General features: G+C 48.8%; 1 protein-coding gene across 1 annotated transcript in view; it reads right to left on the reverse strand.

Annotated features, from left to right (window-relative positions):
• The window catches only part of CARMIL3 (capping protein regulator and myosin 1 linker 3), a 64,016-nt gene extending 44,450 nt beyond the window's left edge, over window positions 1-19,566 (reverse strand). The window contains exons 1-13 of the mRNA XM_070954533.1: window positions 19,545-19,566; window positions 14,929-15,023; window positions 12,722-12,772; window positions 11,066-11,125; window positions 9,943-10,064; window positions 9,570-9,667; window positions 7,058-7,128; window positions 6,062-6,135; window positions 4,839-4,914; window positions 3,476-3,564; window positions 3,198-3,292; window positions 2,579-2,665; window positions 542-651 (exon numbers count right to left, since the gene is read on the reverse strand). Coding sequence (XP_070810634.1) covers window positions 542-651; window positions 2,579-2,665; window positions 3,198-3,292; window positions 3,476-3,564; window positions 4,839-4,914; window positions 6,062-6,135; window positions 7,058-7,128; window positions 9,570-9,667; window positions 9,943-10,064; window positions 11,066-11,125; window positions 12,722-12,772; window positions 14,929-15,023; window positions 19,545-19,566 — 1,050 coding nt within the window. The remainder of the gene's footprint in view (window positions 1-541; window positions 652-2,578; window positions 2,666-3,197; window positions 3,293-3,475; window positions 3,565-4,838; window positions 4,915-6,061; window positions 6,136-7,057; window positions 7,129-9,569; window positions 9,668-9,942; window positions 10,065-11,065; window positions 11,126-12,721; window positions 12,773-14,928; window positions 15,024-19,544) is intronic.
• Window positions 19,567-19,884: the final 318 nt, after the last annotated feature.

The following is a 19,884-nucleotide window of genomic DNA, read 5'->3' on the forward strand; positions in this document are numbered from 1 at the left end:
AAGAAAGGAGGAGGGGAAAGAGAAGGAAGAAAGGAGGAGGAAGAAAGGAGGAGGAGGAGGAAGTGGAGGGGAAAGTGGAGGGGAAAGAGGAGGAGCAAGAAGAAGAAAAGAGGAGAAGAAAGAAGAAAGGAGAAGAAAGAAGAAAGGAGGAGGAAGAGAAGGAAGAAAGGAGGAGAAGGAAGAAGAAAAGAGGAGGAGGAGGAAGAAAGGAGGAGGAGGAGGAAGAGGAGGGGAAAGAGGAGGAGCAAGAAGAAGAAAGGAGGAGAAGAAAGAAGAAAGGAGGAGGAGGAAGAGAAGGAAGAAAGGAGAAGGAAGAAGAAAGGAGGAGGAGGAAGAAGAAAGGAGAAGAGAAGGAAGAAAGGAGAAGAAGGAAGAAGAAAGAAGAAAGGAGGAGGAGGAGGACGTGGAGGGGAAGAGGAGGGGAAGAGGAGGAGGAATAAGAGAGTTGGAAGGGACCTTGGAGGTCTTCTAGTCCAACCCGCTGCACAGGCAGGAAGCCCTCTACCATTTCAGACCAAGGGATGAGATGCCAATCACTCACGTTTGCCTCGTCAGTGCCCAGAAGGCCGGGATTTTTGCTTAAATCAAGATGGCGGAGAGAACTGGTGAAGGCTGGGTTGGCACTGAAGGTCTGGCACAAAACGGCAAGTCCTGAGCAAAAGGAAGCAGAGAACAATTTTGGGGTCTCGAGCGTTCAAAGCCCACCTCCCCAATTGGGATGGGAAGACTTCCATTCCCAGAATTCCCTGCAAATGGCTAGGCTGACTGAGGAATCCTGGGAGTTGAAGTCCAGGAGACATTCTGGGAAACGGAGGCCTCACTATCTGGAGGAGGCCCAGTTAGCCTGAAGTAGTATTTCTCAGCCTTGGCGGCTTGACGATGTGTGGACTTCAACTCCCAGAAATCCCTGGCCAACATGGGAATTCTGGGAGTTGAAATTTACCTGTCATCAATTTACCTAGGTTGAGAAATACTGGTCTGGAGTAGAAGATTGGTTGAATTCCCCAATCTGCCAGGAAACCATGTTTGATCCATTTATATTTGGTGCCTTTATTCCGATTTTAACTGTTAGCCACTTAGAGTCATCCAAATATAAATGTATAAATAAAAGTAGTGAATTAATTCCTTTCTTCCTTCTTTCTTCCTTTTTTTCCTTCTCTACTTCTTTCCTTACTTTCTTCTCATTCCCATCTCCTTCCTTCCTTCCTTCCCTCTTTTCCTTTTTTCTTCTTTCCCTCCTTCCTCCATCCCTTCCTTCCTTCCTTTCCTCCACCCCATTCACTTATTCATTCTTCTGTTTCTTCTTTTCTTTGTTCCTTCCTCTTCTCTTCCTTTCCTTCCTTCTCTACTTCTTTCCTTACTTTCTTCTCATTCCCATCTCCTTCCTTCCTTCACTCCCTCTTTTCCTTTTTTCTTCTTTCCTTCCTTCCTCCGTCCCTTCCTTCCTTCCTTTTCCTTCCTTCATCCCATTCCTTTATTCATTCATTCTTCTTTGTTCCTTCTCTTCCTTTCCTTCCTTCTCTACTTCTTTCCTTCCTTTCTTCTTCCTTTCCTCCCTCCCTTCCTCTTTTCCTTCTTTCCCTTCCTCCCTCTTCCTTCCTTTGTTCCTTCTTCCTTCCATTGTTCCTTCTTCTCTTCCTTTCTTTCCTTCTTTCCTTCCTTTCTTCTCATTCCCATCTCTTTCCATCCCTCCCTCCCTCCCTTCTTCTTTTCCTTTTTTCCTTTTCTTTCCCTCCTTCTTCCATCCCTCCTTCCTCCTTCCTTCCTTCTTTCCTTTTTTTTCTTCCCTCCCTCTTTCTCAGCTACTTGGAGTGAAGGATGAAAGATCCTTCAGTAAAGCAAAGCCAACCCCAGATCCCTCGTCCATCTCCTCCTCCCTCCTCCAGCCCACTTCCTTTGCCCCAACCGTTGGAATCGGACAACTCGTTGCAGTCAACTTGCCACGAGACCGCTCGGCTGCGGGACAGTTCAACAATTCCATTTCAATTGTTGAAAACGATCCAAAAAAATGTTTTTAATGTTTGTGTTTGCATTTCATCCCTCCTTTGCCATCCTTTCTTTCATCATTCTATTCCCCTATTCCTTCGTTGTTGGGGTAACTCTTGTCCTGCAGCGAGTTGTCCCGTTGGCCACGGCCAAGTTGTTCTGTGGCTAGTTGTCATAATAGACACACACACACACACAGTGGTGGGATTCAAATAATTTAACAACCGATTCTCTGCCCTAATGACCATCTGAGTAGGCGTGGCTTGGTGGTCATGTGACCAGGTGGGCGTGGCCAACTCAACGTCACTCACGTCGATGGGCGTTTCGCCTAGCTGTTACAATGTAATAAGGGTTAACCAGAGAGGCAGTTTCTGTAAGCAGGGCAATAAATATCAGGCTAGAAACACCGCCAGAATGTTTCCTTTCTGCCTTCCTTACAGGATTAGCCCTGTAAAGTGGGAAAAAAAATAAGATTTCTTCCAATAACCGGTTCTCCGAACTGCTTAACCGGTTCTCCTGAATAGGTGCGAACCGGTTGAATCCCACCACTGCACACACACATACGCACTCCCCCCAACGGTGCCCGGGGTACCTTTAGCAGTGATGCCGGTCTTGGAAAGGCAGAGTTTGCTAAGGCCTTTGGGGAAACACAGGAGCTGCTGACTCAGGGCACCCAGGCCTGTGCAGAGGGAGAGAGAAGAAAGAGGTCAGGGTCTCCTTCCCCCCCCAAGCACCCCCTCATTTCAAAGCAAGCTTAGATCATCCCATAGATCGTCTTCTGCAGAGTCCAGTGTTTGTGGACATTGCTGGATCCCCTCTCTTCAACCCCCCTGCCCTCCAGATGTGGTGGGATCCAAACTGTCAGGACCCCTAACTCCAGCCACATCAGAAGCGGTGGGTTTCACATTTTGTTACTACCGGTTTGCCGTGCGCATGAATGCTCGCTTCACACATGTGCGCGCCCAGTTCATGCGGGCGCCTGCCTTCCGCGCATGCGCCCGGCCTTCCACGCATGCATCCGGCCTCAAAAACATGCCTAAATAGGACGGCATAGAGCCAGGGCAGTTGGGCAGGACCTGCGATTACTGCAACCAGTTCTCCCGAACCGGTCCGAACCGGCTGAATACCACCTCTTGACGTCAGGATCCTGGGAGCTGAAGCCCTTCTTTCCAACTTGTGGGGTGGGGGTGGGGGCGAACTCTGTCAATCACCTTTGTCCTCCAGCGGGTTGTGCGAGAGCGTCAGGATGTGGAGGGCGGTATTGGGGTTTTCCGGCAAAACGTTGGCGAGTTTTATGGCAAAATCCCTGCGGCCAAAGAGAAGGAGAGCGGATCAGGCGGGGAAATCCTTACCAGAGAAGCGCTTGTGAAGGGATAAAGATGAAGGGATAAGAATGGAGGAAGGAGGCGAGAAATTAGCTCCCCAGCAGCAGCAGCGTCAACCTTTGCAAGTCAGTCAATGGGAATGTCAAAGTCGGGACGAGGCTTACGTTTTTAACCCTGCGTTGTCCAGCACCAATTCCTCCAGGTGATGGGACTTGCTCACCGTGTGCAAAATCTGCTCGGCTACCTCGGAGCCCTGAAAAGGGAAAAGAAAGGGGGAAGGAGAGAAGGAGACAGGAGGAGGACTTGAGCCGGCAGACTCTTTATCCATCTGTCCATCCATCCATCATCTACTCATCCATCCATTCATTCTTCCCACCCACCCACCACCTACGCACCCATCCATTTTGCATCCATCCCTTCATCCTTGCATCCATCCATCCATCCACCTATCCGTCCATCCAAACCAACATCCATCTACCCATCCATCCTTCATTTACTCATCCATCCATTCTTCCTATCCATCCATCTATTTTTCCATCCATCCATCCATCCATCCATCCATCCTTTCATCCATCCCAGACAGATCTATCCGTCTGTCCATCCATTCCACTATCCATCCATCCATTTTTCTATTCATCCCTTCATTCATCCTTGCATCCATCCCTCACCCATCTATCCATCCATCATCTACTCATCCATCCATCCATTCTTCTCACCCATCCATTTTCCATCCATCCATTCATCTATCCTTGTATCCAACCGTCCGTCCGTCCATCCATCCATTCATACTTTCCTCTATCCATCCATCCATCCACCCATCATCTACTCATCCATCCATTCATTCTTCCCATCCACCCATCTATCCATTTTCCATCTATCCCTTCATTTATTCTTGCATCCATCCATCTATCCACCCCCTCACCCATCTAGCCATCCATCCATCATCTACTCATCCATCCATCCATCATCTACTCATCTGTTCATCCATCCATTCTTCTCATCCATCTATCTATCATCTACTCATCCGTCCATCCATTCTTCTCCCGCATCCATTTTCCATCCATCCCTTCATCTATCCTTGTATCCATCCATCCATCCTTCTCATCCATCCATCTATCCATCCATCATCTACTCATGCATCCATCCATTCTTCTCACGCATCCATTTTCCATCCACCCCTTCATCTATCCTTGTATCCATCCATCCATCTATTCATAATTTCCTCTATCCACCCGTCCGTCCGTCCGTTCACCCACCCATCCACCCATCATCTACTCATCCATCCATCCATTCTTCCCACCCATCCATCTATCCATTTTCCATCTATCCCTTGATTCATCCTTGCATCCATCCATCCATCTATCCACGCAACCACCCCTCACCCTTCTAGCAATCCATCCACCTATCCACCATCCATCTATCCATCCATTCTTCCCACTCTTCCATCTTGAAAGTCGAGGACTATCTGTAGTGGACAGAAGGTGACCCCAGATAAGAAAGGACTCAAGAACAGTGGAAGGAATCTACCAGTCGCAAATCCTTGCAGTAAAGTTTGGTAAACCACTGGTTGTAAGCCAAAGCTGCCACAATCAAAGCGAGGTCTCTGGGACGAGAAGAAAAAGAAGGAAAAAAAATTTAGAAGAAAGAAAAACCGGCAATACTTCGTCTCAAAAAGTTGTCCTCTGCTTTTAAAACTCACCCTTGAATTCCAGAGCAGTGTTTCTTGACCTTAATCCCTTGAAGCCGCGTGGACTTCAACTCCCAGAATTCCCCAGCCAAAATGGTGCCTGGGGAATTCTGGGAGTTGAAGTCCACGCAACCTAGAGGTTGAAAAACACTGTCCTAGAGCATTGGGAGTCCCTGAGGGGAAAAAAATAAAATAAAAGGAGAACGGAAGAAGGGACTGAAGGAGGACAGATCCTCGGTTAATTTATGACACTACAACTCCCATGTTCTTTGGCGGGAAGGGACAGCTGCCATCTTGTATTCCCCCAATTGATAATTTTCCAGTTTTAGAAACCATCCTCCCCCTCAGAAAGGAAGTGCTTTCAAATTCTGTATTTTATCTGAGATGACCAGCAAATCACCACTTTGGAGATCTCCATAATAGATTAAGATTAAGATTAAGATTAAGATTAAGATTAAGTAACCCCTTCCTTCTTTCATTCAAAAAAAGAATAATTCTCTTCTACTCTTGAGGTTTCACTCAAGGATAACAAATATGAAGAACGGTTGCAGGAACTGGGCATGTCTAGTTTGATGAAAAGAAGGACCAGGAGAGACATGATAGCAGTCTTCCAGTATCTCAGGGGCTGCCCCAAAGAAGAGGGAGTCAAGCTATTCTCCAAAGCACCTGAGGGCAGGACAAAAAGCGATGGGTGGAAACTAATCAAGGAGAGAAGCAACTTAGAACTGAGGAGAAACTTCCTAACAGTGAGGACAATTAACCAGTGGAACTGTTTGCCACCAGAAGTTGTAAATGCTCCAACACTGGAAGTTTTTAAGAAGATGTTGGATAACCATTTATCTGAAGTGGTGTAGGGTTTCCTGCCTAAGCAGGGAGTTGGACTAGAAGACCTCCAAGGTCCCTTCCAATTCTGTTATTCTATCCTATTCTAATTGTGGGCACCAGGCTCGGCAACCGTTGGAAGGACTGGGAAGAAGAGGAGACCATCAATCCAGGAGGACACGGGGTTGAGAAGGTAGGGGAGACCCCTGACTGGTGGAGGGCTCCAAAGGTGGCTTCTCACCGACTTTCCAAGTGAGAGAAATCCAACAGGTTGAACTCCCGGTTGTCTTCGGAATGATAAATCGTGTCCACATCCTGGAAGTGGTTGAAGGGCCAGAGAGAAGAAAACATTCAATTATTTTTTACAATTTCCACGGATTCCTCCCAAGACCTCCAGCAGCTCCTTAAGTACCCCTGTTCTTCCCATCTTCTCCTCTCCCCCGTTGTCATGGCCTGTGGGAAGGACCTTGGGAGTTGGAGGGAAGCTGCAGAGTATGGAATGGATAGATAAGAGGCTGCTGAGCCCTCAGAAGAAATGGGACTGGAGGAACATTCTGGGAGAGGGAGAGGGGAGGTGATGGAGAGGGAAGGAGATGGAGAAGTAAAGAGATGGAGAGGGAGGAAGGAAGGCAGGCAGGCAGGAAAGAAAGAGAGAGGGGAGGGAAGAGAAAAGGGAAGGGAGAGAGAGGGAAGGAGAGGGGGGAAGGAAGGAGGGGGAGGGAGAGGAAGGGAGGAAGGAAGGAAAGGAGAGGAGAGGGAAAGGGAGGGAAAGGGAAAGGGAGAGGAAGGAAGGAGAGGGGAGGGGCAAGAGAGAGGGAAGGAGAGGGAGGAAGGAGGGAGGGAGAGAAGGAGGGGAACGGGGGGGGGGAGGAGAGGAGAGGGAGAGAGAGAGAGAAGGAGAGGGAGAGAAAGGAAGGAAGGGGAAGGGAGGGGAGGAGGAGGAAGGAAGGAACAAAGGAAGGAAAAAGAAGGGAGGGGAGAGGAGAGGGCGAGAGAGAGAAGGAGAAGGGAGGGGGAGAGGGGAGGAGAGGGATAGGGGGAGAGAGAGGGAAGGAAGGGGAGGAGAGGAAAAGGAGGATGGAACAAAGGAAGGAAGGAGAAGGGAGGGGAGAGGGGAGGAGAGGGCGAGAGAGGGAAGGAGAGGGAGATGAAGGAAGGGAGGGAGGGAGGGAGCAAAGAAGTTATTTTCGATGAAGAAAACAAGCCACCCCTCCCTCTTCTTGGCTAGTCAACTCACCCACTGAACTTCTTCCCGGCAAGACTGTCCATTGTAATCGCAAAGGGCTGCATACGTTTCCGAGAAACCTCCTGAAGACGAGGCAAAAAAAAAAAAAAAAGAGTTATATTCCCTCTCAACTACCTTCCTGGCAAAGCTTGAAAAGCTGAGGATCCGACCTGAACTTGCAACCTGACCTTACAAGAGTTCCTCTTTCATTCTTTAACCCGAACCTGGCATCTGGACCAGGGGTGTCAAACGCGATCAGGGTTGTGTTTGACCTCAGGGGGGCCAAAGGGGTGGGCATGGCAGAGGTGGGCGTTGCCAGGGTGGGCATGGCCAGCTTGACGTCCCGCAGTGCCTCTGCCAGCGGAAACAGAGCCCGGGAGGGCCGCGTGTAGCCCTCCCGGGCTCCGTTTTTGGCTGCGACGTCCTCCTGCAGCCCTCCCGGGCTCCGTTTTTGGCTGCGACGTCCTCCTGCAGCCCTCCCAGGCTCCGTTTTTGGCTGCGACGTCCTCCTGCAGCCCTCCCGAGCTCTGTTTTCACTGGCAGAGTCACTGCAGACCGGTCCCTTGCCGTTTCCAGATTTCCAATATTCTTACCACCGGTTCGCCCCGTGCACGCACGCTCATTTCGCACACCTTCTGCGCGTGCACTTTGCTCGCTCGCTTGACTTCCGCGCACGTGCCCGGCCTCGAAAAAGTGCCTAAAAAGGATGTCATAGAGTTGCCGCGATCTTGGCTACCGGTTTGCCTGAACTGGTACGAACCGGCTGAATACCACCTCTGCTCACGGGCCAGATCTAAGTACCCCCGTGGACCAGATCCGGCCCGCGGGCCTTGAGTTTAACACCCCTGATCTAGACAATCTAGCGCAAGGGTCTGCAACCTTAAACACTCAAAAGAGCCATTTGGATCCATTTCCCACAGAAAAGAAAACACCGGGAGCCACAAAACCTGGGTGGGCGTGGCCAACTCCACATCACTCACTTCCACCAGTCACATGACCCCCCCCCCCCAGCCACACTTACCCAGCCGGTCAGTAAGGCAGAGAACCAGTTGTTTAAAAACACCGGGAATCACAAAACTCTTTGGACATCTCCCTCTCTCTCCCTCTCCCCTCCCTCTCTGTATCTCTCTGTATCTCTCTGTATCTCTCTCTCTCTGTCTCTGCTGTGGCCGCTTCTCCATCCCCCGCCGTCACCCTTACCTTCTCAGGCTAGGCGAGGAATGACTGGGAGGGGAGGGCGAGGTGTTTCAGGAAGACCACTTGGGCGACAGACATCTCGCTGAGGATCCTTACAAACGGCTTCTTCCAAATTCTGCTTCAAGCACGGCTAGAGAGCCTTCATTTCGGAGTAGGTTTATAATGTTTATATTTATAATCTTTAGCCTAAACCAGTGATGGCTAACCTTTTTGCCAACGCGTGCCAGGAGAGGGGGGGGCGGGGGAGGGTCGCCCACGCACGTGCCCATGCGCATGCGTGCGCAACCCCCTCCCCCCCTCGCTCCTGGCCTGGTAGGCCCGTTTTTCTTTCTTACCTGGCTCCAGATCCTCTCTGTGTATCTGGGAAGGGCGAAAACAGCCTTTCCCACTCCCTTGGAGGCCCTACAGAGGCTGAAAGGGCCCATTTCCCAACTCTCGGTGGGACAGGAAGTGACATTTTTTGCTGTCCCCAGCCTCCAGAACCTCTCTAGTAGTCTCTAGGAGCCTCTCTAGGAGTCTCTGGAGGCTGGGGACAGGAAAAAACGTCATTTCCTGTCCCACCGGGAGCCGGGAAATGGGCCCTTTCAGCCTCCGTAGGGCCTCCAAGGGAGTGGGAAAGGCTATTTTCGCCCTTCCCAGATACACAGAGAGGATCTGGAGCCAGGTAAGAAAGAAAAATGGGCCTTCCCCACCCCGCCCCCAGGCCCTCCAGAGGAAGGAAACAGTCTGTTTCCCTACTTCTGGTGGGCCCAGAAGGCCCGAAGATCAGCTGGCCGGCACGCACATGCGCCCCAGAGTTGAGCTGGTGTGCCCACTAATATGGCTCCGCGTGCCACTTGTGGCACGCGTGCCATAGGTTCGCCATCACGGGCCTAAACATTATCAAACGTTTAGAACGAGCCACAAAACAACTAGCAAACCATAATGTTTAAAATGGATTTTTCTGCGTTCGGCTTCCTTGAAATGAAATCTCAGCCTCTCTAGGCAATATACCTTTGATAGCCAAGAACTGGGGCTGGTGGGGGAAGGAGATGACAGAAATCTGATTTATACGCTTCTAAAGCCTCAGTGGCTACAAGCGCTTAAAAGCAGAATTACGCAGCTAAGTGGACATCGCCGTATCCAGCAAAGCAATTTGTAAGCTTTTTATAAGAACGCTTCCGGGATTCAGGTCAGTGGGCTAAGTGGAAAATATACCATAACTGTAATTAAAATTTCATACAAATTTGCTTCGCAGGAAGATAGCAGTGCCCGAAACTCTCTGGAGTACAAGGATGCGGGGCTGAGAACCCAAGCCAGACTCCGCGCGTCGATCGCCGTCTCTCACCGCAAATGCTGTGAATGGTGGAATTGGAACTTTCCGAATTGGGGGAGACGTCCCGGGAAGTCTCCGGCGTTTCCACGTTCCCGTGACGGATCAGGCAGCTGGAATGGAGTAAGGTGGGGGAGGGAAAAAAAAGGAATTTATATATCAGGACCGCCCCGAGTCTGAATTTTGATCTCATGATCAAGGGGACGTTGCAACGGGCGTAAGTCCGGAAAATGGTCGTAAATCACTCTTTTCAGTGCCGTCGTAATTTTGAACAGGTCATTAAATGAACTGTTGTAACCTGAGGACTAGCTGTTTCAGCAAAAAAAAAAGCCCCACCAGGCATTTTTTGATCATTTTCCCAGCATTCTTGCTGTTTTTGCTTACTCACACGGAAGCCGGGTTCGGGAAAATTTTGGCTAAAGCGGAGTTGACATGTCTAGTCATTTGTCCGGCACTTTCTGGAGTTGGAAATTTTAGGTTATAGTTGGCTTTCTCCGTTTCCACCAAGATCTGAAAGAAGGAAGGAAGGAAGGAAGGAAGGAAGGAAGGAAGGAGAGAGGGAAACAAGCAAGGAAGGAGGGAGGGAGGGAGGGAGGGAAGGAAGGAAGGAAGAAAGGAAGGAAAGAAGGAAGGAGGGAAGGAAGGAGGGAGGGAAAGAAGCAAGGAAGGAAGGAGGGAGGGAGGGAGGGAGGAAGGAAGAAAGGAGGGAGGGAGGGAAGGAGGGAGGGAAGAAAGGGAAAGAAGGAAGGAGAGAGGGAAGGAAGGGGGGAGGGAAGAAGAGAGGGAGGGAGAGAAGGAAGGACGGAAAGAAGCAAGGAAGGAAGGAGGGAGGAAGGAAGGAAGGAAGAAAGGAGGGAGGAAGGGAAGGAGGGAGGGAAGGAAGGAAGGAAGGAGGGAGGGAAGGAAGGAAGGGAAAGAAGGAGGGAGGGAAGGAAGGAGGGAAGGAAGGAGGGAAGGAAGGAGGGAAGTAATGAAGGAAGGAGGGAGGGAAGGAAGGAGGGAAAGAAGGAAGGTAGGAAGGAAGGAGAGAGGGAGGGAGAGAAGGAAGGAGGGAAAGAAGCAAGGACGGAAGGAGGGAGAGAGGGAGGAAGGAAGAAAGGAGGGAGGGAGGAAGGGAAGGAGGGAGGGAAGGAAGGAAGGAAGGAGGGAGGGAAGGAGGGAGGTATTGAAGGAAGGAGGGAGGGAGGGAGGGAAGGAAGGAGGGAAAGAAGGAAGGTAGGAAGGAAGGAAGGAGAGAGGGAAGAAGAGAAGGAAGAAGAGAAAGAAGCAAGGAAGGAGGGAGGGAGGAAGGAAGGAAGAAAGGAGGGAGGGAGGGAAGGAGCGAGGGAAGGAAGGAGGGAAGGAAGGAAGGGAAAGAGGGAAGGAAGGAAGGAGGGAAGGAAGGAGAGAGGGAGGGAGGGAGGGAGAGAAGGAAGGAGGGAAGGAAGGAAGGAAAGAAACTTTGTAAAGATCGATCCTTAAGCCAATAAATAAAACTATTTTTTTTAAAAGCGAAATGAGCGGTTCCTTACCTGGTTGTGATTCAATGGGTTTAATGCTCGGATCTCCAAGACGTTGAACGAGCTTTCGGGCTGCCCAAGAGAAGGAAGAAATTTAGTTTGGATTTCTATAGGTATAAAAACATACGTTTCATTCCCATCGAATGCCATTTCAGGGATTCTATTCTATTCCTCTTCTATTCTACATTTCTATTTTATTTCTATTTCTATATCCTCCCCTCCCCTCCCCTCCCCTCCCTTACCCTTCCCCCCCTTACCCTCCCCTCCCCTCCAGGGGTGGGTTCTAAATTTTTTTACTACCGGTTCTGTGGGCGTGGCTTATTTTGCGGGTGTGGCTTGGAGGTCATGTGACTAGGTGGGCGTGGCTAGCTGGTCAGAGTCATTTCTGGAAGGTCCTCGCACTTACGACCCAACTCATTTGTTTGCTTTTAACACTGATCAGCTGTAGGACGGCCCTTTGAAGCCCCCTCGGCAAGAGTTTAAACAGTTTTTTTCCCTCTAGTCATCAGCTGCGACTCAGGAGGCAGCAATAGATTGGGGGTGGGGCCAAATAAAAGGTAAGAATAACGTGGGGGGGGTGGGGGGGTGGGAGGGCGGGGGGGAGAACCGGTTCGGTGATGTCATATCATCATCGCTACCGGCTCGGCCGAACCAGACCGAACCGGGAGGAACCCACCACTGCTCCCTTCCCTTACCCTAGCCTACCCTACCCTACCTTATCCTCAGGGGTGAGATTCCAAAATTTTAGCAACCAGTTCTCTGCCCAGTTGCTGGGTGGGCCTGGCCATGGTGGGCATGGCCTACTCAGCCTCCTGCACCATGGCCAGGGAGGTGTTTTCACCCTCCCCAGGCTCCGGAGGCTTTTCTCGAGCCTCCAGGAGAGCGAAAACGGCCTCCCCTGGGCTCCGGAGGCGGGAAACGGGCCCATTTCCAGACTTCTGGGAGGCCCTTTTTTTGCCCTCCCAGAGCCTCCACGTGGGCCCTGCAGTTACCTGGCATCCAAAACAGGCTGGGTGGAGACTCCTGGGAGGGGCAGGGCGGAGCGGGGCCAGCCAGTCCTTGCAACTACCAGTTCGGTGAACCAGATGTAAAATTACCATCCGATGCACCCAAACCAGTCCGAACCAGGCAGGGATTCAGCCAGGGCCTTCAGAACCTCCAAAAGCTCCCTTAAGTGAAGAGGATGAAGAGGAGGAGCCCCTTCTCGATCCACGGGTGTGCAGAGCTTCCAAAAGGCAGGAGTGGCTCCTCAGGAGGGAGGTCTCCTCGAGAGTAAGGCTTGGGGCTAATTGGCCACTCCCTTAACCTATTTAAGGAGGAATGCTGACTGAAGCAATTTGCAGGGAACAACTTCGTTCACATACCTTTGTGTCTGGTCTTGCTTATCTTATCAGCTCCCTGCAAATTGCTTCTGGGCATTCTGCCAACCACAGTAAGCTTTCAGTATTATTCTTTGAATAATAGAAATGAAATGAACAGCATTTAACCCCCTTCCCTTTAGATCAATGTTCCTCATCAAACTTTAAGATGTGTGTGGACTTCAACTCCCAGAATTCCCAGTTTTGGTGACTTTGGGATTTCTGGGAGTTGAAGTCCAGCCATCTTAAATTTGTTGAGGTTGCGATACGCCGTCTTAAATTAACCTGTTTTCTCCTTTGTTCCACTCACCTTGGCAGGCATCTTAATTCCAAACAGATAAATACGCCAGGTGGTAAGAACCTGTCAAGAAAAATAATAATAATAATAATAACAATAATAATAAAGCAGAAGAAAGCTAAAATTGGTGGATTTCACAGCACAAATTGGCTGCAATCGGAGACACGCGACGTGACTTTTTTTCCATCCTGCATTCTCAAATTGTGGGTTTTTTGTTTTTTTTTTATTTGTTGGTCCATGCTCCCTGCCCCCAAGGTCACCACGGCTGGGGATAATGAGTATTGTCGGCCTTATTGGAAGACACCCAATCAGCCACACTTGCCGGGCGTACAAATTCCTCTGCACACTGTGATGCTTTGGAAAGGAATATTGGAAGGCAGAACTGAGAAAGGCATTTGTGAGTCTGTTGTTGTGTGTGAGCGAGAGAGAGAGAAAAAAAAGACAAATTGACTAATTAGGAAGTCAGAGGGGGGAGCGAGTGTGAGCCATTAAAAGATCTCGCGCAAGGAAAACAAGAAAGGATGAGGCGTCTTTGCCCATTTGCAAGGGAGAAGAGGTGAATTATTGATGGCTTAAGATTTCTCGCTTAGCAACGGGGGGTTGGGAGGCACCGAGGAGGCTCTGGAGATAATATACAACCGGCACAATTGCTCCCTAGCCGTGGTTGAAAAAAAAAAGATCCATCAGGAGTCTGGTGGCAGCTTTTACGACTCATCCTTTTTATTAAAAAAAGCCGAAGCTTTCCAGCGCATCCGAGAAAGCGATCGGAGCTTATGAAATATGCTTTTTTCATAAAATGAGCGGGTTGGAAAAGACATTACCGGACTCCTGAATTATTATTTTTTTTGGCGACCGCAGAGTTACCCCGTTCTTCTCCCTTCTTAAGCACAGGTGGCAAACTCAAGGCCCACGGGCTGGATCCGGCTCGCAGGGTGCTTAGATCTGGCCCGCAGAGCCACCTTGGAAACAGTGAAGGTGTCTCTGCCAGTGAAAATTGAGCTCGGGGGTTACTCTGTTTTCGGCCATGATGGCCTCCTGCAACCCTCTGCCGACAAAAATGGAGCTCTGGGGGGGGGGGGCTCCATTTGCGCTGGAGGAGGGCTGCAGGAGACCGTCACAGCCGAAAACGGAGGTCATGAGGCCCATGCGCGGCCTCCCCGAGCTCCGTTTTCGCTGGCAGAGGGCTGCAAGAGACCATCACAGTGAAAACAGAGCTCGTGAGGCCCATGCACGGCCTCCCCGAGCTCCGTTTTCGCTGGCAGAGGGCTGCAAGAGACCATCACAGTGAAAACAGAGCTCGTGAGGCCCATGCGTGGCCTCCCCGAGCTCCGTTTTCGCTGACAGAGAGTTGCAGGAGGCTGTCACAGGCAAAACAGAGCTTGTGAGGCCCATGCACGGCCTCCCCGAGCTCCGGCCTCCTGCAGAGGACTGCAGGAGGCCGTCACAGCTGAAAACGGAACTCCAGAGCCCTATTCTTCGGCAGAGCGCTCGTGCCACAGGCACCCCTGATACGAGTGACCACGCCCACCCTGGCCAAACTGGCTATGCCCACCCTCACAACGCCACCCCGAGGTCAAGCACAACCCTGATGCGGCCCTCAATGAAATCGAGTTTGAAGGGGGAAGGTCCTCCCAGTGGATTCTGGGAAAGCAGGAGAAGGGGGAAGTTTCTCCAGGGGATTCTGGGAAGGGAGGAGGATGGAAAAGGTCCTCCCAGGGGATTCTGGGAACTCAGGAGGAGGGGAAAGGTCCTCCCAGGTGATTCTGGGAAGGGAGGAGGACGAGGAAGGTCCTCCCAGAGAATTCTGGGAAGGCAGGAGAAGACGGAAGGTTCTCCCAGGGGATTCTGGGAAGGCAGGAGAAATGTGAAGATTCTCCCAGGAGATTCTGGGAAGGCAGAAGAAATGGGAAGATCCTCCCAGGGGATTCTGGGAAGGCAGAAGAAATGGGAAAATTCTCCTGGGGATTCTGGGAAAGGAGGAAAAGGGGGAGATCCTCCCAGAGGATTCTGGGAAGGGAGAAGAAAGGAGAAGCTCCTCCCATCTCCTCTTTTCCCAGAGGATTCTGGGAAGAGCACAGATGATTGTACAGTGAACCCAACGAGGACATGGCGCTGGTCCACAAGGTAGCAACGAGTATGTTTGGACACATCCCTCCCACCATCGGGTGCCCCCTTGCCACCCTCTCTCCGGCGTCTGCCACATCCCCAGAAAATCTCACCAGCACCCGGTCTTCATTTTTCTTGGGTTTGGTTTCAAGCTTCACCCTCACCAGGAGATGGATGGCAGGCCGGTTAAGAACCTTCCGGATGCTTTCTGCGAAGGAGAATTGGAGAATTAGGATGGGAAGGAAGGACTTCCTCGACCAACCACCTCAGTAGATTTGGGATCGGCTTCCAAGGAAAAACAGGCCCGCTGGTTTGTTCCCCCCATCTGCCATTCCCAGATTAAAAATGCCACGGATACCAGAATAATAGAATCGGAAGGGACCTCGGAGGTCTTCTAGTCCAACCCAACGGTCATAAGTCTCTTTTTTCAGTGCCGTTGTAACTTTGAACCATCACTAAACCAACTATTTCAAGTCAAGGATTGTTGTACACCTGGAACTTGATTATATTACTAATATTATTGTATTGTATTATATTGTATTGTATTATATTGTAGTATTGTATTTTATTGTGTTATTGTTTTGTATTGTATTGTATTATATTGTATTATTGTATTATTGTATTGTATTGTATTATTGTTTTGTATTGTATTGTATTATTGTTTTGTTTTGTATTATATTATATTGTATTGTATTATTGTATTATATTGTATTATTGTATTACTGTATTGTATTATATTATTGTTTTGTATTGTGTTGTATTATATTGTATTATATTACTGTATTATATTGTATTATTGTATAGCACTATTGTATAGTATTATTGTATTGTATTATTGTATTGTAGTGTGTTGTGTTGTATTATTATATTGTATTGTATTATTGTATTGTGTTATTGTATTGTATTGTGTTGTATTATATTGTATTGTATTATTGTATTATATTGTATTATTGTATAGTATTATTGCATTATTGTATTGTATTATATTATATTGTGTTGTAGTGTATTGTATTGTATTGTATTATTGTATTGTATTATTCTATTCTATTGTATTATTGTTTTGTATTGTGTTGTATTATATTGTATTGTATTGTATTATATTGTATAATTGTATAGTATTATTGTGTAGTATTATTGCATTATTGCATTGTATTGTAGTGTGTTGTATTGTATTGTATTTTTGTATTGTATTGTATTATTGTACTGTATTTTGAATTGAAATTTTTTATATATAAACAATGCTGTACTTCAATGGTTAGATGGCCTAGAAGACGTTGATATTCGAACATAGATTTTCTTTGACATTTATATTTTATTGTGTTTACTAACCTAGGTGAAATGTTAAGCTATATTGCTTGTCCACATATTGTACATCATATACTAAATAAATGATAACAATAACAGGCTTCGATGGCATCAACTGACCCACTGTCTCCCTCTGGACACCTCTTAGCTTCAGTCCAATGAAGTTGTTCTCCATTTTCACCCCTCGGGCCAAACGGAACCCACCAACATCCCGAGCTTCGCGTGTGCCGAGTGCGAGGCAACGAAGCGCGGGGCAGTGGACCGCGACATTTGAGATGACAGTCGCGGTCAAGAAGATGGATTGGTCCTGACAGGCCAGGCAGAGGCAGCCCAGGAGGAGGAGAAGGAAGCTTCGGAGCTTACCAAAGTTGCTCGACCAAATGCTATCCGAGAACGGATCGTGGACAATAACTGTCTCAAGTAATTGAGCCAAGTTTGACACTGGGGCAGAGGGGGGGGGGAATAGAGGCAGATCAAATAGAGGCAGATCAAAATGGAGGCTGAACGCTGCTAACCCTTTAAATACTTAAATATTTAAATTTATATTATATTATATTCGAGGCACCTTATTTGTGGGGTGCCGCAAGGGTCAGTCCTCTCACCCCTTCTGTTCAACATTTATGTAAAGCCGCTAGGTGAGATCATCTGTGGTTTCGGGGTGAGTGTTCATCAGTATGCTGATGACACACAGCTATACATCTCCACCCCGGACCACCCCAATGATGCCCTTAATGTGATGTCCCGTTGCCTGGAGGCCGTGCGTACCTGGATGGGGAGAAACAAGCTCAGACTCAACCCCTCCAAGACCGAGTGGCTGTGGCTTCCGGCGTCCCGGTATAGTCAGCTGGTACCATCACTGACAATTGGGGATGAGATCTTGCTCACCACAGAGAGGGCCCGCAACTTGGGTGTCCTCCTGGATTCACGGCTATCTTTAGAAGATCATTTGACGGCCGTGGCCAGGGGTGCCTTTTATCAGGTTCGCCTGCTCCACCAGTTGCGTCCCTTTCTGGATCAGGATGCCTTGCGCACGATCACTCACACCCTAGTTACCTCCCGTATGGACTACTGTAATGCTCTCTACATGGGGCTCCCCTTGAAAAGCAGCCGGGGGTTCCAACTGGTCCAGAACGTAGCCGCGCGGGTGATTATGGGCGCAGCTTATGCCCATGTAACACCTCTCTTACGTGAGCTGCACTGGCTCCCGGTGGTCTTCCGGGTGCGATTCAAGGTGTTAGTTATCACCTTTAAAGCGCTCCATGGCTTAGGACCTGGGTACCTACGAGACCGTCTTTTGCCACTAATAGCCTCCCACCGGCCAGTTCGTTCTCACAGGGAGGGACTACTCAGGGTACCGTCAGTCAAATTATGCCGACTGGCGACTCCCAGGGGGAGGGCCTTCTCTGTGACGGCTCCAACTCTTTGGAATGAACTGCCCCCGGAGATACGGAATATCCCCGACCTTTGTGCTTTCCGCCGTGCCCTCAAGACCCTGATGTTCCAACAGGCGGGGCTAAACATGTGAATGATTTTTAAAATGTTATCTAATTCTGGGTTTTTATTTAATCGGACCAAACTATGTAATAATTTTAATTAGCAATTTTATGAAGTTTGTGTGTCTATATTTTTATCTTGGATGTACACCGCCCTGAGTCCTACGGGAGAAAGGCGGTATAGAAATGTAATTAATAAAATAAATAAAATAAAAAATATTTATATTTAAAATTTATATTTCGCTGATAAAGAAATAAAGGGAGACTAGTATAGATCTATTTCAAGCCTTTTAGCTCTCATCAGCTAGCCATGCCCGTACCTGGATTCTAACTTGGGCTGCCTGCATGTTAGGCAGTTGTATTAACCTCTGAGCCACAAGTTCTCCTCCCTTTATCAGCTTGAGCCAGGGGAGAGATTAAGTGTTTTTCTATCGAGGCATCTGGTCCACCCCAACATGTGGGAGGGAGCATACTGCATCCCTTTCGCCTTTCAGCTCCAATCTAGGAGCCCTTTATTCCAAACCACTTTATTCCAAATTTATATTTCGCTGATAAAGAAATAAAGGGAGACTTGTATAGATCTATTTCAAGCTATTTAGCTCTCATCAGCTAGCCATACCCTTACTTGGATTCGAACTTGGGCTGCCTGCATGTTAGGCAGTCTCCTTTTATTTCTTTATCAGCGAAACATAAATTTGGTATTTCATAAGTGTGAAAAATGGTCCTGGCACTTTTTTCAAACTTTGAATGAGCGCTAAACAAACATGTCATAAGTCGAGGACGGCCTGTATTATGCCTCGCTCGCCAAAGTTTGTTCCTCCTGATGATTTGCTCCTGAATACAAGTGATCCCCAACTTACGACCATTCATTTAGCGATTATTCAAAGGTACGACAGCACTGAAAAAAAAGTGATTTTTAGATCGATCCTCACACTTATGACCCTGGGCCACATTTATGTTGCTTGCAGAATCCCGAGGTCACGTGGTCTCCGTTTATTACTTTCCCAGCTGGCTTCTGATACAGAAAGTCAATGGGGGGAGCCAGCAGGGAAGATTGCAAGTTACGGTCATGTGATGTCTCACTTAACAATGAAATTTTCAGGTTCTTATTTTGGTCGTAAATCGAGGACTATTGCAAATTCCCATCAGTCCTTTGTTCAAATCCCTAATAAGCAAGATTTCTGGTTTAGTACCTTTATTTACAAAAACACAGGTCGTTCTCCACTTACAATACTTCATTTAGTGACGGTTCAAAGTTACGACAGAACTGAAAAAGTGACTTATGACCATTTTTCACAGTTACGACTGGGTAGCATCCCCACAATCGTGTGGTCAAAATTCCGATGCTGACGGTCGCAGTGTCCCGGGGTTACGTGATCCACTTTTGCGACCGTCTGACGAGCCAAGTCGATGGGGAAGCCAGATTCGCTTAACAAACCGCGTCGCTAACTTAACAACTGTAGTACTCGTCTTAACAAACTGTGGCAAGAAAGGTGGTAAAAATGGAGCAAACCTCATTTAACAAATGTTTCGCTCAGCAACATAAATTTCGGGCTGAGCTGTGGTCATAAGTCGGGGATTCCCTGTAACAGTCAACCATCATTTAAATCATGATTTTGCTTGCATTTATTGGTGTTTGCAAACCACGATACCCAGTTTATGCAGCATTGTAACCAGGGGTGGGCTTCAAAAATTTTAGCAAGGGGTTTTCTGCCCGATTGCTGGGTGGGCGTGGTCTAGTCGGGCTCCTGCACCACGGCAGGGGAGGTATTTTTGCCCTCCCCGGGCTCCAGAGGCTTTTCTTGAGCCTCCGGGAGGGCAAAAACGGCCTCCCCAGTCTCCAGAGGCCCTTTGGAGGCCGGAAACGGGCCCAATCTTCCAGTAGGCCCATTTTCCGCCCTCCCGAGCCTCGGTGCTCGCCCTGCGCTTACCTGCATCCAAAACAGGCCGCATGGGGACTCCTGGGAGGGGAGGGGCAGGATGGACGGGGCCAGCCAGGAGTGGGATTTGGAGGTTCTCCGAACTGCACAGAATCGTAGCTAGAGGTTCTCCCGAACCCTTGCGAACCCCCATCAGCCCACCCCTGATCGTACCCCAAAATTTAATTATATATGTTACAGATTAGGGCAGTGTTTTTCAAACTTGGCAACTTTGTGGGACTTCAACTCCCAGAATTCCCCAAACCGCCTAGGGCACGGGTGGGCAATTGTGGCTCTTTTACAACCTGTGGACTTCAACTCCCAGAATTCCTGAGACAGCTTGAAATCCACC

The sequence above is a fragment of the Pituophis catenifer genome, unplaced genomic scaffold (assembly GCF_029215685.1).
Source record: "Pituophis catenifer annectens isolate HBS135680 unplaced genomic scaffold, rPitCat1.0.hap2 SCAF_15, whole genome shotgun sequence".
Taxonomy (NCBI): domain Eukaryota; kingdom Metazoa; phylum Chordata; class Lepidosauria; order Squamata; family Colubridae; genus Pituophis; species Pituophis catenifer.